At 49.4% G+C, this 16,725-nt stretch overlaps 1 protein-coding gene across 3 annotated transcripts in view; it reads left to right on the top strand.

Moving 5' to 3' along the window:
* The window catches only part of ATP2C2 (ATPase secretory pathway Ca2+ transporting 2), a 93,925-nt gene that overhangs the window by 60,667 nt on the left and 16,533 nt on the right, over window positions 1-16,725 (top strand). For all 3 annotated transcript variants that reach the window (XM_032284570.1, XM_032284568.1, XM_032284569.1), the window contains 4 exons: window positions 10,755-10,879; window positions 11,018-11,115; window positions 12,725-12,826; window positions 14,520-14,609. In XM_032284570.1, coding sequence (XP_032140461.1) covers window positions 10,755-10,879; window positions 11,018-11,115; window positions 12,725-12,826; window positions 14,520-14,609 — 415 coding nt within the window. The remainder of the gene's footprint in view (window positions 1-10,754; window positions 10,880-11,017; window positions 11,116-12,724; window positions 12,827-14,519; window positions 14,610-16,725) is intronic.

Consider the following 16,725-nt stretch of genomic DNA (forward strand, 5'->3'; position numbering starts at 1 on the left):
TGTGTGTGTGTGTGTGTGTGTGTGTGTGTGTGTGTGTGTGTGTGTGTGTATGTGTGTGTAATTAGTACATCAAACCCATGATGTAAACAGACTTCAGTGTCCATCAACTAATGAATGAACAAACATCATAGGAACAATGGAATATTTTTCAGCCACAGAAAGGAATGAAGTACTGATTTATGCTCCCACGTGGATTCATGTAGAACCCATTTTGCTAGGTGAAAGAAGCCAGTTGTACATATTGTATGATTTCATTGATATAAAATATTCAAAAGTAGGTCACTTGGCCAGGTGCAGTAGCTCATACCAGTAATCCCAGTACTTTGGGAGGCCAAGGCAGGAGGATCACCTGAGGTCAGGAGTTGGAGACCAGCCTGGCCAACATGGTGAAACCCTGCTTTTACTAAAAATACGAAAACAAACTGGGCATGTGGCTGGCGCCTCTAACCCCATCTACTCAGGAGGCTGAAGTAGAAGAATCGCTGGAGCCCAGGAGGCGAGTGTGCAGTGCCCAAGATGGCACCATTGCAATCCAGCCTGAAAGACAGAGTGAGACTCCGCCTCAAAAAAGAAACAAACAAAAACATAGGTCACTTCATAGAAACGGAAAGTAGATGAGTGTCTGCCAGGGGCTGGGGTCGGGGCATGAGTAGTGACTACTAACAGGTAGGGGGTTTCCTTTGGGGCTGAAGAAAATGTTCTGAAATCGATTGTGGTAATAGGTGTACAACTCTGGATGCACTAACAACCATGAAATTACATATGTTAAATGAGTGAATTTTATGATATACAAATTAAATATCAGTAAAGAAACCAGAAAGAAGGTTTAGAACAGGCAACTAAGAATGCTGTCATTCAAGGGTCCTTGGAGCCTTTCTAACTTACATATGAAGAATAACGTGTTTCTGCAAACACGTGTGCTGAGCGAATGACAGCAGACAAACTCCAAGTGAATTGAGGCATCCCAGTGTGTGCTAGGACACGGAGGTTTCTCTTGCTGGCCAGTGTGGGCAAGAGAACCTTGCTTGAGAAGTTGAGAGTACTGGATCTGGTACATGGTGTCAGGTACATAGTATCAGGTGTACATGGCTTTGGTGCATAGTCAGGCTTGCCTGTGTGTACGTGAATGTACATGGTTACCTGCTATTTAGTAGTAGGAGAGATTCCAAATGCCTTATTTTTTCAATGACACTGCACAGTATGTAAATTGAGGGGCAGGTGGTAAAATGAGTGTGGGCAGGTGTGTGTCACATTACAAAAGCATTTAATTACTGTGTTTTGAGTGAATGGAAATTGGAAATACTGTATCTGGCTTTAGAGACTTTGTTACTCGGTGTATTTAACAAAATCTTAACACCAAATCCTGAGATCACCCAAGAAAACATGATGAAAAAGGGGAGGTGGAATATTACGTGCTAATAACTTGGGCACACAGATGTGATAAAAATCATAAAAGCAGAATACAAATGGCAGACACTTGGAAAACCCCGTACCAGATCAATTCCAAGCCATAATAAAGTTCATGTCTTCCCTTTAAAAAAGAATCCTGTAACGAGACACACAAGGCATTCAGACCACATCAGAATACCTTTAAAGGATGGTTCAGTAGGAAAAGAGGAAAAAGAAAAAAGCTGTGCTAATAGAAATAGTCTTTAGGTTTTAGCCTTAAACAACCTATATATATAAGCAGATGAATGCGAGTTCGGACGTCCCCCCCAAACATGTTTGGAGCCGTGAAATGACGCTGTGGCGCCGTACAGATGATCCTTGCTGGGCTGCAGGCGTTTTCCCTGAGAATATGCCCAGTTCCTCGGTTGGTTCTGCTATTGGCCCTGCCTTGGATAATGCAGTCCAAGGGGCTCTATTGAATGTAGGATGGTCTTGATCTCCAGTGAACGGGGCTTCCTGGCTTAATACCCTGAATGGAATGATCTTCATGGAGTGTTTGTTGTTGTTGTTGTTTGTTTTTTGTTTTTTAATTGAGATGGAGTTTCACTTTTGTTGCCCAGGCTGAAGTGTAATGGCACGATCTCGGCTCACTGCAACTTCTACCTCCCAGGTTCAAGGGATTCTCCTGCCTCAGCCTCCCAAGTAGCTGGGATTATAGGAGTGCACTAGCACAGCCAGCTAATTTTTTGTATTTTAAGTAGAGACAGGGTTATATTTTAAGTAGAGAAAGGCATATTGGCCAGGCTGGTCTCAAACTCCTGACCTCAGGTGATCCACCCACCTTGGCCTCCCAGAGTGCTGGGATTACAGATGTGAGCTGCTGTACCCAGCCTTCACGGAGCTTTTGAGAGGCATTTATCCTTCTGTGTTAGTGTATGTAGCATGTAACTGCATGATCTGTTTGTATTAATTTCATCGAATCCCTTTCATGTTCACATAGTGTTGGGATGGGGGAGGTTGTGAACTAGACAGTCATGGTTCCTGCCTTCAAAGGATTGTGGGTCTCAGTGGGGATGGAGAATCGATGGGAGTCAAGGGGAAGAGGGAGAAGGTTGGAAAGAGAGGCAGAGGCAGGTGGGAAAGAGCCTGGAGCTGAGATCTGGAGGAGCTGTGTCTGATGTGATGAGGCCTTGGCTGAGACTGGGTGTACACCCTGCAGGGTCAGGAACAGAAGCTTATTCTCACCATTCTAGAGGCAGGAGTCTGAGACCCACATGGGGCAGGTTTGTGCCGTTTCTGAAGACCCCAGGGGAGAATCAGCACCTCTGAGACCCACATGGGGCAGGCCTGTGCCGTTTCTGAAGACCCCAGGGGAGAGTCAGCACCTCTGAGACCCATGTGTGGCAGGCCTGTGCTGTTTCTGAAGACCCCAGGGGAGAGTCAGCACCACGCTTCTCAGCTTCTGGCATCACAGGTGGTCCTTGCCATGTAAATATCTTGCCTCCAATCTCTGCCTGTCACATGGTCTCCTCCTGTGTCTGTCTCTGTGTCTCTTCTCCTCTTTTTATAAGGATACCAGTTTTATTGGACTTAGATAGATACTCTAATGACCAAATCTTTATTTGATGATATCTGCACAGACCCTATTTCCAAATAGGGTCACATTCACATGGACCAGGAGTTAGGATGTGAGCGTATTTTCTTGGAGGGATGCAATTGAACCCCTTAGCAGCAGGCAGTGGGCTGCCGAGGGAGCAGGGTGGCTGAATGACAAGCTCATTGAAGGAGGTGAGGACAAGGAGGCTGAGCCAGAGCTGGGAAGACCCGTCTACTTCAATGCCAAAGTTCCCAAGAGCAGACTGCAGTTCTGGGCGGGGCGCAGTGGCTCACACCTGTAATCCCAGCACTTTGGGAGGCTGAGGTGGGCAGATCACTTAAGGTCAGGAGTTCGAGACCAGTCTGGCCAACATGGTGAAACCCCCGTCTCTACTAAAAATACAAAATTATCCTGGGGTAGTGGCAGGCACTTGCCATCCCAGCTACTCAGGAGGCTGAGGCAGGAGAATCACTTGAACCTGGGAGGCAGAGGTTGTAGTGAATAGAGATTGTGGCATTGCACTCCAGCCTGGAATACAGAGCAAAAGTCCATTGCAAGAAGAAAAAAAGGGAGGAAGAAGGCGATGGACTGAATGAGGTGGCTGGAGAGGGTTTTTCTGAGGAGGTGGAGGTGGGGAGTTGAGGAGTTGGGAGGTGAGCAGGAAGGGTGTTCCAGGCAGGGGGAATGGCACCAGCAAAGGCTTGGGGATGGGAACATGTCCGAGGGCCACCGTGGGAGCTCAGTAAGCAGAACCGGATGATGGAGTCACTTAGATCATGGGGAAACTCACAGCCGCTTCTCCCATTCCCAACCTCATCATCAGAGTCTTTCTCAATATGCCATGCCAGGCTGTCTCCATGAACACTTTGGAACCACAGAGATGAAAAGTGTTGGCCATCCTTGATTTAGAAGCTGAAGGAAGTGGGAGAAGGGAGCTCCAGCTTATTACAGAAGCGTGGGCTGGGAGGACGGGGCGCTGGAGCAGGACTCCAGTCTGTGCTGGGGACAGTAGAGTTTGAGGCATTGGAATGGCACCTGCAGAGGCAGGCCCTGGAGAGCCGAGGTCTGGGGCTGAGCTGAAGAGCGGGAGGTCCCCTCGAGAGCCTGGTAAACCCAGATGACCGCTGCCCGGACTCAGGGCTGGGGGCAGCCTGAGACTCACATTTCTTTCTTTTTCTTATTTCAATAGGTTTTGGGGGAACAGGTGGTGTTTCATGATTAAGTTCTTTAGCGGTGATTTCTGAGATTGTTATGCACTCATCACCCGAACAGTGTACACTGTAACCAGTGTGTTTAGACTCATATTTCTTTTGTTTGCTCATTTAAAGAAAAAAAATTTAAGTTCTAGGATATGTACAGATTGTGCAGGTTTGTTACGTAGGTATACATGTGCCATGGTGGTTTGCTGCACCTATCAACCCATCATCTAGGTTTTAGGCCCTATATACATTAGGTATTTGTCCTAATGCCCTCCCTCCCCATTCCCCCTACTCCCCGACAGGCCCCAATGTATGATGTCCCCCTCCCTGTGTCCACGTGTTTTCATTGTTCAACTCCCAGTTAGAAAGAGAATGTGTGGTGTTTGTTTTTTAGATGGGGTCTTGCTCTGCCCAGGCTGGAGTACAGTGGCACGATCTTGGCTCACTGCAACCTCCGCCTCCCGGGTTCAAGTGATTCTTCTGCCTCAGCCTCCCCAGTAGCCGGGATTACAGGCACCTGCTACCACTCCCAGCTAATTTTTGTACTTTTAGTAGAGACAGGGTTTCACCATGTTGGCCAGGCTGGTATCGAACTCCTGACCTCAGGTGATCCACCTGCCTTGGCCTTCCAAAGTGCTGGGATTGCAGATGTGAGCCACTATGCCTGGCTGAGACTCACATTTCTAACAAGCTCTCAAGGGTGCTTACATGGCTGGTCCAGGGAGCACCCTCTGAGCTTGAGACTGTGATTTGACACTGTCCTTCAAGAGCGGGCCCCAGAAAGAATAGGACCAGGAAGGAGGCCGGGACACCTGAGCAGCATTCTGAGGTGACTGAGCCTTTGGAGGCAGAGGTGGTGGCAGGGAGGGAGATGTTTCAGCTGCAAGGAGGCTACTAGAGAACACAGGACTCTCAGAAGACAGAATGCTTCAAAACTTCCCCAAACAGGCCAGGCACAGTGGCCTACACCTGTAATCCTAGCACCATGCGAGGCTGAGGCAAGAGGATCCCTTGAGCCCAGGAGTTTGAGACCAGCCTAGAGAACATAGTGAGACCCTCTCTGTGCAAAAACAAATGTTTTTAATTACCCAGGTGTGATGGTGCATGCTTGTAGTCTCAGCTACCTGGAAGCCTGAGGCAGGAGGATGGCTTGAGCCTGGGAAGTCAAGGTTGCAGTGAGCCAAGATCTTACCACTGTACTCCTGCCTGGGCAACAGAGTGAGACCCTATCTTAAAAAAACTCTCCTGTAGAACACGAGGTCAGGAGTTTGCGACCAGCCCGGCCAACATAGTGAAACTCCATCTCTACTAAAAATATAAAAATTAGCTGAGCATGGTGGCGTGTGCCTGAGGTCCCAGCTACTCAGGAGGCTGAGGCAGGGGAATGGCTTGAACCCTGGAGGTTCAAGGAGGCGGTGGTTGTGAGGAGCTGAGTTCACGCCACTGCACTTCAGCCTGGGCATCACAGCGAGACTTTGTCTCAAAAAAAACAAAACAAAAACCTCCTTCCTACAAATAATGATGCCTCCCATTCCTGTCTTACAAGCCATGAAAAGTTTCATGAGCCAAGGCAGGTGATTAAATATTTCCAGGAGAAAAAGCAAAAAAAGGCTTCTGTGCCCAAGCCCCAAACCCCTGCTTCTCCCCCGCCCCTGCTGTTGGTCCCTTCTGCTTTCTTCTCCCAGCCTCCCTTGCAACGCGGGCATCCCGCTTGAGCTATGCATGTGGACTTTCATGTGAGGGACACTTTCCCCTCTCACTTGTGATTTTGGGGCGGGGATTTGCAGTGTTAGTGCCAGATTAAAGTCACCCAAAACCATTGAATCAAAAGGTGGAAATGGCAGCTTAGCCAGCAGAGATTTTCCAAAATAAGTAAAATGAGAGAATCATTTGTTAAAACTTTTAAAACTTTTCCACAACCAATTCCCTATGTATTAGGTGATATTCAACATTACCTGAGGGACTTGCTTTTCCTGGTCCATTCTCATCTGTTTTTGTTTTGAGACGGAGTCTCGCTCTGTCACCCAGGCTGGAGTGCAGTGATGTGATCTTGGCTCACTGCAACCTCTGCCTTCTGGGTTCAAGCGATTCTCCTGCCTCAGCCTCCCGGAGTATCCGGGACTATAGGTGTGCACTATCATACCCAGCTAATTTTTGTATTTTTAGTAGAGTTGGGGTTTCACTGTGTTGGCCAGGCTAGTCTTGAACTCCTCAGCTCAAATGATCCACCTGCTTTGGTGTCCCAAAGTGCTGGGAATACAGGTGTGAGCTACCATGGCTGGCCCATTCTAATCTTTATCAGTTTCTGGATTAATTCTTGGTTATTATGAATTCTTCCAGGTACATGCAAAGATGTCCTTCCCCTGCCTATGGGATGAAAGTCCACGTCATAACGCTCCACAAATGTTTGCTTTGCTGGTCTTCACAGGCTGTGCCATAAGGAAGGAAGCCTTCTGGCTGTCACTGTAGAAACTGGGCACGGTCCCCTGACCAAATTCTATAATCTTGGTTTATATAACTTGTCCCTGCCTGTTCTGTTGTCTCTGGGTGAAAGGTCACTATTCAGAATCATTCTATTCAAACTGTCTGCTTTGCAATTGGAATTTGTTGCCAACATTTAATATATCATATTTCTTTGATTCTGAGATGTACTTTTTTTTTTTAGACAGAGTCTCACTTTATCACCCAGACCGGAGTGCAGTGGTGCCATATCAGCTCACTGCAACCTCTGCCTCCTGGGTTCAAGCAGTTCTCTGCCTCAGCCTCCCAAGTGGCTGGGATTACGGGCGCTCGCCATCACACCCGGCTAATTTTTGTATTTTTAGTAGAGATGGGGTTTTACTATCCTGATCAGGCTGGTCTTGAACTGCTGACCTTGTGATCCACCCACCTCAGCCTCCCAGAGTGCTCGGATTACAGGCGTGAGCCACTGCGCCTGGCTGCAATGTACGTTCTTTTTCACATTTCAACTCCTCTGAAATGAGATCGCTTTTAATGAGTGATGTAATTAGAAAGCATGGTGTTACTGATTAATTGGCAGTGTGGATTCTTTTCCAAGTGCTGCACAAAATAACGGTGCCCTTCACAATCAACTGTGTCTTAGCGCTGATGAAATATGGTCTCCCTGTGTGATCCTGGTGGAATGGATCCTCACCAGGTGTTCTATCAGCTACCCCAGGTAGAGTGCGAACGTATTCTGTAATGACATTTACTCACAGTGTGTTGAAATTTGGCTTCCAGTTCATCTGTTAAGACAGTGGTTTTAGCTGCGCATGGTGGCTCAGGCCTGTAATCCCTGCACTTCGGGAGGCCGAGGCAGGTGGATCACCTGAGGCCAGGAGTTCAAGACCAGCCTGGCCAACAACAGGTGAAACTCCATCTCTACTAAAAATACAAATATTAGCCAACCGTGGTCCCGCATGCCTATAATCTCAGCTATGCGGGAGGCTAAGGCAGAATTGCAGGAACCTGGGGGGGTGGATGTTGCAGTGAGCTGATATCGTGCCACTGCACTCCAGCCTGGATGACAGTGAGACTCCATCTCAAACAGACAGACAAACCCATCCACCCTTGTGTGAGATATGGCCAGGAAATAGATTTTGTTCGAACTCTACTTTTTTCATTGTAATTTGTTGCCAACATTTAAAAACTGGGAGTTTGTATGAAAAAGATACTGGGTTTCCAGCTTCTCTTGGGAAGCGTGGGAGGCCTGGGAGCACTGGGCATTGCTGTTGTCCTTGGTGACTTGGTGGTGGCTCTTTGCTTAGGGCAGGGCCTGGACTCTGGGATCACCATGTGGTCTTGCTCATACTGGCTGATTTCATGTATTTGCTAGGGAGCCTGGCTCTGGGAGCTGGACCAGGCGGGTGTAGAGAAGCTTCTGCCAGGTCCGTGGCAGTGGCTGCGGGTGGGCTGCAAGCATGGGGAGGCAGTGGCCCTCTTCTCCCGTGACTTTTCTGGTGTTCTCAGATAACAGAAATTCCTCATCACCTTTAGTCCCCAGAATAGTCTCTTTCTAGAAGTTGCACAGAGTGGTTCCATGCGATAAAAGCACTTGGAGCTCCATTGAAGTCACATCCTCCTTACCCCTCAGGTTGGCCTCAGGTGGAGGCTTGGTGGGGAGGATCTGGCCAGCCTCCCCCACCTGCTCAAAATCTCTCCCCCCCTCCCATCATCAGCCAAGTCTGCTTTTCTTTTTCCTTTCTTAAACAGCTTTATAGAGATATAATTCACACATCATATAATTAATTCATTGAAAGTATACAATTTAATGTTTTTTTTAGTATATTTACAGACAGACACAACCATCACCACAGTCCATTTTAGGACTTATTTTCTATTCTGTTCTGACAGGGTCTTACTCTGTTACGCAGTCTGCAGCACAGTGGCATGATGACAGCCCACGGTAGCCTCAGCCTTGACCTCCCAACTCAAGCGACCCTCCCACCTCAGCCCCCTGAGTAGCTGGGATTATAGGTGCACACTGCCACACTCAGCTAATGTTTATTTTTATTTTTTTGTTGAAAAAAATGTTGCCCAGGTTGGTCTCGAACTCCTGAGGTCAAACGATCTGCCTGTGTCATCCTATCAAAGTGCTGGCATTATAGGTGTGTGCTACTGTGCCTGGCCTTAGAACTTTTTTTCTTTTTTTTGAGGCAAAGCCTCCATCTGTCACCAGGCTGGAGTGCAATGGCACGATCGCAGCTCACTGTATCCTCCGCCTCCTGGGTTCAAGCAATTCTCCTGCCTCAGCTTCCTGAGTAGCTAGGATTACAGGTGTGCCCCACCACGCCCAGCTAATTTTTGTATTTTTAGTAGAGATGGGGGTTTCACCATGTTGGCCAGGTTGGTCTCAAATTCCTGACCTCAGGTGACCTACCTGCCTCAGCCTCCCCAAGTGCTGGGATTACAGGCATGAGCCACTGTGCCTGGTCTAGAACATTTTCTTACTGCCTCAAGAAGAAACCCCGTGCCCTTTAGCTGTCACTCAATATTCCTGCCCGCGTCTGCATCCAAGCCCTAAGGAGTCACTCGCCTTTCTTTCTGTGTAGAATTCCCCATTCTCAACATCCCTTATGAACGGACTCCTGCTCTGAGTGGCCTCTGTGTCTGGCTTCTTCCACTCAGCAGCACATTTTCCAGGCTCGGCCACGTGTTAACGTGTGCCGGTGCCTCGTTCCTTTCTATGGCTGAAGGGTATTCTGCTGCATAGATAAGCCACATTCGGCTCATCCTTTTGTTCGCTGATACGCATTTAATTGTTGTGCTTTCTTCATGTTGGTTTTTACATTTTTTAAAGAAAAATTTCAAGCATCTACAAAAGCAGAGAGGATGAGAACGTGAACACCTGCGCAGCCACTGCCCCGCGTCCACAGTGGTCCATTTGCAAGCACTGCTGCTCCATCTGTAGCCCACGCTGGGCTATGTCCAACCAGGCCCCAGGCATCATACCTTGCCAGTTGGCCCCAGTGTTTTGGAGTATCAGCCACAAGGGACAGAAAGAGCCCCCTGTGCATGTCCTCTCACCTATTGACACACCCGGGGAAGGGGCCTCTGTGTGTCACAGCCCCATTCTTGTTTCCAAGAGATCATCTTACTGGCTCAGCTTGGGTCAGACTGTCTCCTCGAATCCAGTCAACCCTGGTTATGGGGGAGTGGGGTCGCATAGTCCAGGGAGAGTTGGAGGGATGAGAAGGAAGTGAGCAGACACCCTGAAACAGATCTGCACCACGGGCAGGGCCGTTGCTGTGGCCTTTCACCTCCCCTGACTTGGACTTCCTTGTCTGGCTTCCTCATAGGAAGTGTCTGCACCAGTACACTAATGAAAAGTGAAATTCAGGGGACCCACAAGGACCCTCGGAACCAGGAACTCTTAATCCCCCTTACTGTCTGATTCTGAGAATTCCTTTCATGGGACCCAAAGCCTTTTCTCTCTAATAAATGAGAATAATGTAAATGCAAAATACTTTTAGCCAGGCACGGCGGCTCACGCCTGTAATCTCAGCACTTTGGGAGGCTGAAGTAGGTGGATCACTGGAGGTCGGGAGTTCACGACCAGCCTGACCAACACGGAGAAACCCCGTCTCTACTGAAAATACAAAATTAGCTGGGCGTGGTGGCACATGCTTGTAATCCCAGCTACTCGGGAGGCTGAGGCAGGAGAATCGCTTGAACTGGGAGGTGGAGGTTGTGGTGAGCTGAATCATGTCATTGCTCTCCAGAATGGGCAACAAGAGTGAAACTCTGTCTCAAAAAACAAAACAAAACAAAAAAACAAACAAAAAAAAAACTTTTAAAGAGCCAAAACAGCTGACCAACTAATTCACACTAAGGTGTTGATGACTGACAGGAGAGGTCCCTTCCCAAGAGCAGGGTGTGCAGCGGAGGGCTCAGGACCATGGATGCTGAAGGAGTCAGGTGCCCCTTAGGATTGGGAATGGAGAATAGAACCAGGACACTGGGGACACCAAAGCCGAGCTTCACTAGCCAGAAGCATTGCCAGCCCCAGTCGAGAGTCACGCTCTCCTTAAGTGGATGTTAGAGGGAACTCATTTGACCTTTCGATCCAGCCTGGCTGTGGCGGCCATCCCAGAGGGTCTGCCCATCGTCGTCATGGTGACGCTGGTCCTCGGAGTGCTGCGGATGGCCAAGAAGCGCGTCATCGTGAAGAAGTTACCCATCGTGGAGACTTTAGGTGAGGGACTCTGGCCGGTGGAATTCTGACATTTGGAGCTGAATGGAAGCTTGGCTGTCAGGGCCGTCCAGCCTGGGGGTTTCACAGACCTGAGGGTGGCGATTCCTCTTTTCTATAAACTGATGCTTATTGTACCAGGTTGCTGCAGCGTTCTCTGTTCTGATAAGACGGGAACTCTGACTGCCAATGAAATGACGGTGACCCAGCTTGTAACATCGGATGGGCTTCATGCCGAGGTGAGTCCCAGAGGAATTTCCAAGCCTTAAAGATGCACCCAGCCGGGCCATCTCCTTCTAGACAAGGCACACAGTGTCTTCTAGAACACAATAAGGAAGAAATAAATTGGGGTCATCTTACAATCTCTTGGCTAACAGCACTGATTTTGTTTGTAATCATTTTATACTTCCTTTCAAAAGACATGACCAATTTAGGGGAGCCTCCTTTTCTTACTACTTGTTAATTATAAGCACACGACAAAATTGAAAGCTAGAAAAAATTTGTAATCCCAGCACTCGGGGAGGCCGAGGCAGGTGGATCACCAGAGGTCGGGCGTTTGAGACCTGCCTGACCAACATGGAGATATCCTGTCTCTACTAAAAATACAAAAATTAGTCATTTGCGGTTGTGCATGCCTGTAGTCCCAGCTTCTCAGGAGGCTGAGGCTGAGGCAGGAGAATGACTTAAACCCAGGAGACAGAGGTTGCAGTGAGCCAAGATCGTGCCATTGCACTCTAGCCTGGGCAAGAAGAGTGAAACTCATCTCAAAAAAAAAAAAATTCCATACCTCCCATGATAAACTAACGATGATTAGTCAATTTGCTGTTTGTTTGTTTTTGAGACACAGAGTCTCACTCTGTCGCCCAGGCTGGAGTGCAGTGGCTAGATCTCGGCTCACTGCAACCTCCAGCTCATGGGTTCAAGTGGTTCTCCTGTCTCAGCTTCCCAAGTAGCTGGGACTACAGGCATGTACCTCTATGCCCAGCTAATTTTTGTATTTTTAGTAGAGACGGGATTTTACTGTATGTTGGCCAGGCTGGTCTCAAACTCCTGACCTCAGGTGATCCGCCCACCTTGGCCTCCCAGAGTGCGGGGATTATAGGCATGAGCCACCACGATGGACTCGTTTTGTTTTTTTATTTTTTAAGACAGGGTGGTGTTGTGTCACCCAGGTTGCAGTCCAGTGGTGCAATCATGGCTCACTGCAGCCTCTAACTTCTGGGCTCAAGTGATCCTCTCTCCTCAGCCTCCCAAGTCTCCTCATGTTTGTCAGTGTCTTCTGTGTGCTTGGCACATTGGAAGCTCCCTGAATGTGCAATTTTTTATCCTGATATTTTTTCCACAAAACTGGCCAGAGCAAGGGGTGAACAAATGAGTGCCCGTGGGCCAGGGCTGATGTTTGGAAATAAAGCTTTGTTGGTGTACTGCCGCACCCATTTGTGTACGTGTTGCCGATGGCTGTTTTCATGCCTCAGTGGGCCATAATGGTAGAGCTGAGTAGCCATGACAGAGGTGGGATCAGCTGCAAAGACCTGCGCGTTTGCCCACTCTGTTCTTAGAATATAAACTCTTCTATGCTAGATCTTAGTTTTCTTAATCATCAGTTGAACTGGCTGCAGAGTATCCCACTGAGTAAACTTGATGTAATTTACTAATGTGTGCCACTTTGTCCGTCAGTGAGGTATCTGATTAATAAATAATCTTTCAGGGAACATCTTCATACTTAAAGCCCTGTACGTGTTTAGAATTATGTCCTTGGCATGGATCCCCAGGACAGAGATGGTGGGCCAACCAGGGAGCATGTTTTTGACTCTTGGTGACACACTTTCTTCTGCTTCTCCCCTGCAGGTCAGTGGAGTTGGGTATGATGGCCAAGGGACTGTGTGTCTTCTACCATCCAAGGAAGTAATTAAGGAATTTTCCAACGTCTCCGTGGGAAAATTAGTGGAGGTAGGTGTCGAAAGCACCGTGGGGGAAATAGGCATTTGCATCGGGGCTTCCGGGGCTTCTCTTTGAAAAAGGAAACAGTTAGCGGAGAGTGACGGGACCACCCAGGGGTTAGCCTGTCACAGCACTGGAAAAGTGACCCCAAAACTGATGGAGACATTGGAGGTCAGAGAAGAGCTAGGCCGGGCACAGTGGCCTCACAGGAGGCCAAGGCTGGAGAATCCCTTGAGGCCCAGAGTTTGAGAGCAGCCTGGCAACATAGTGAGACCCTGTCTCTGTTATTTTTTTTTAATTATTTAGGCCAGGCGTGGTGGCTCATGCCTGTAATCCCAGCACTTTGGGAGGCTGAGGCGGGTGGATCATGAGGTCAGGAGTTTGAGACCAGCCTGGCCAAGATGGTGAAATCCTGTCTCTACTAAAAATACAAAAATTAGCCCAGCACAGTGGCAAGCACCTGTAATCCCAGCTGCTTGGGAGGCTGAGGCAGGAGAATCACTTGAACCCGGGAGGTGGAGGTTGCAGTGAGCTGAGATCGTGCAACTGAACTCTGTCCTGGGGAACAGAGTAAGACTCTATCTGAAAAAAAAAAAATGATCCTTTGTATTCATCACTGCCCCCGGGAAGGCTCTAAGGAGACTCCTGCACAGAGACGTGCCCTGTGAATGGACTTTCCCCTGTTGCTGCGATCAGTCCTGCAATGCGATGTGCACTCACCCTCTCACAAAGGCTCACCCCTCCCCACGCAGCAGGTACCCTTCTTCCTCTGTACAGTTCAGTGAGCACTGCCTGAGAAGGCCCTGCCTCCAGGGGCCACTTCACTATCACAGCAAACACTGTCTCAGTTTTGCAGATTAAGAAAAAAAAAAAATATGGCCAGGTGTGGTGGTTCACCCCTATAATCCCAGCACTTTGGGAGGCCAAGGTGGGTAGATCACCTGACATCAGGAGTTCAAGACCAGCCTACTAACAGGGTGAAACCCCATCTCTACTAAAAAATATAAAATTAGCCAGGCATGATGGCACACCCCTGTAGTCTTAGCTGCTCAGAAGCCTAAGGCAAGAGAATTGTCTTGAACCAGGGAGGTGGAGGTTGCAGTGAGCTGAGATCGCACCACTGCACTCCAGCCTGGGTGACAGAGTGAGACTCTGTCTCAAATGAATGAATGAATGGATGGATGGATGAGTGAATGAAACAGAAATGTGCAAAACTATTAAGTAACAGTAGAAAAGAAAAGAAACGAGCTCAGAGAAGTACTACAAGTGCCCGGAAGGAAGAGTGCCAGGAGTCCCACTCTTTCGGCTTGTCTCTTTTTCATTTTTTAATTGAGATGTCATCTACCATGAATTCACCTGTTACAGTGTACAATTCCATGGCTTCACTATGTCCACAAGCTGTGCAGCCATCCCCACTGCCTAGAACACTTTGTCACCTCAGGTGGAAACGCCATCTTCCCCACTGTCATCTGCACTCATCACCACCTGTCCGCCCGCCTGCCTGCTGGATCCCCTCGTGTTATCTTTGTGGCCGCCAACGTTCAGCACAGCCAAGAAACGGGTGTTTAAAAAGCTAGGACGCTGAGTAGTTTTAAAGAGCAAGCCTTGTCCCTGCAGCCCCCACTGTAAAAATGGGCCAAGCCCGCAGCGTCTTTGTCATGAGCCCAGTACTAACTACAGATGTTGGACAATCCCCTTGTAGGCGGGCTGTGTCGCCAACAACGCAGTCATCAGAAAGAACGCTGTGATGGGCCAGCCCACCGAGGGCGCCCTGATGGCCCTGGCGATGAAGGTAGGAGGTCCTGGGGTGTCTCTTCGGGGAACTCTTTCCCTCGGGGCTGGATTTGTTGGTAAAAAGCCAGCTCCTGTCTGAGCTGACAGTTCCTGGGACATTGGGTCATCATGGAAGAAAATGGCCCAGGCTGGCCTTGGACCATCTGTTGAGGGTGGAGGAGGTGAGCTCTGAGATTCCACAGGACTTCAGGAAGTTCTGCAGGACTCTAACTCCTCCATCAGCGATTCTAAAAGAATCCTGTGAGCTCCCCTGTGGTTCAGGCCCTGTGTAGGTGTTGGGGCGACAGACAGTGGAACTCCCTGTGCGCCCAACACAATCCTGTGCTCATCAAGGCACCATCGGGCTGCGGGGGGGCTGGATCCTGGGAATGCATTTGATGGACTCCAGGGCTCCGCGTTAGACCCTGGGCTCTGCGGCTGTGCAGGGCTGCCCCGGGCCATTCTGTACCCAGCACCAGGTACCACACAGCTGCTTGAAGTGTGGAGGGGATGGGCGGGGGCTGATGGGGGCCTGCTGCGTTCTGTGCTCAGAGGACAAGTTAGCAGGAGGGGCAGAAAAATGGGCTGGGAATGCAGGTGACAGGAAAGGGAGGAGAAGAGAGGACAAAGGACATGGGAAAGGAGGGGCTCAGCAGAGGTTAAGAGGAGGGACCGAAGGAAGGACGAAGGTGGCCCTGGTCAGCACCCATGTCTGTTTCCATGGCCACTTGGCCTGGGTCCTTCCTCTTAAGCCGGAGCCGGGGCTGCCCTGGACCCCGCAGAAGCTTCTCTCCCCCAGCCGCCCCATGCTTCCTGCTGTGTGACTTGTCTCCAGCTCGGGTCTGGTCAGAGCCCTCTCCATCAAGGTGAAGAGAGAAGCTGCCCAGCCTGGCCGTGCACTCGCCGCCTTCCTCTTTCCTCCTGGTCTTTGACCGCTTCTGTCTGTCCTCACTGGCGAGCTCCGACTTTCTCTTCAAGTTCACTCCAGTTTCCACCCTGGTAGACGCCTCTTCTCACCCAGGCACCCGGGCTGGCTTCACTGCCTTCTGTTGTCAGCTTACCTCTCCCTCCCTCCAGTGCAAGGCTTCAACCTCCCGCTCAGCTGCCTTCCTGGAGCCGGTGCTGGGCAGGGAAGGGGTGGTCGCCCTCTCATAAGTCCCTGAGACAGTAGATCAGGTGGTTTTCCCCAGTGCAAGAGCATTGGGAGATCATTACAGGCTGAGTGCAGTGGCTCAAATCCCAGCACTTTGAGAGGCTAAGGCGGGAGGACCACTTGAGGCCAAGAATTTGAGATCAGACTGGACAACATAGCTACACTTGATCTTTACAAAAAATATAAAAATTAGCTGGGCATGATGGTGCATGCCTGTGGTCCCAGCTCCTCGGGAGGCTGAGGTAGGTGGAGCCCAGGAGTCTGGGGCTACAGTAAGCTGTGATCTCAGCACCGCACTCCAGTCTAGATCCCAGAGTGAGATCCTGCCTCAAGAAAACAAAAAGGCCGTCGTGGCGGCTCCTGCTTGTCATCACAGCACTTTGGGAGGCTGAAGTGGATGGACCACCTGAGGCCAGGAGTTCGAGACCGGCCTTGCTAACATGCCAAACCCCATCTTACTAAAATACAAAAATTAGCTGGGCATGGTGGCACGCACCTGTAATCCCAGCTACTCGGGAGGCTGAGGCAGAAAAATGACTTGAACCCGAGAGGCAGAGGTTGCAATGACCTGAGATCATGCCACTGCACTCCAGCCTGGGTGACAGAGCAAGACTCCATCTCAAAAAAAAAAAAAAAAAAAAGACATCATATTATTTTTCTTCCAGTCACAGAGGAGAATTCTCCCTGCAATGTCTGTCACAGCGAATGGAGCTCATTTCTCTCTTTAAAATAGTGCTGAGTCTGCCCCACTCAGCAATTCCTTGATTGACAGAAAGGAAGGTGACCCCGAAGCCTAGCGAGGACAGAGGTTCCAGAAGCTGGGAGATTCCTTGATGTGCTATCATTTTCCTCTTTCCTGGGGCCTGGTTTAAAATTTTAGAATATAAGGTAAACACTCACCGGCACGTAGGAAGCTATGCCTGTGTGACAGGCATGGGGCAGACACGTCGTGGTTCTTAGGCTCTCACGTGCTGTAAATGGC

Source organism: Sapajus apella, unplaced genomic scaffold (genome assembly GCF_009761245.1).
Source record: "Sapajus apella isolate SASKATOON/1434 unplaced genomic scaffold, GSC_monkey_1.0 scaffold15, whole genome shotgun sequence".
NCBI classification, from domain to species: domain Eukaryota; kingdom Metazoa; phylum Chordata; class Mammalia; order Primates; family Cebidae; genus Sapajus; species Sapajus apella.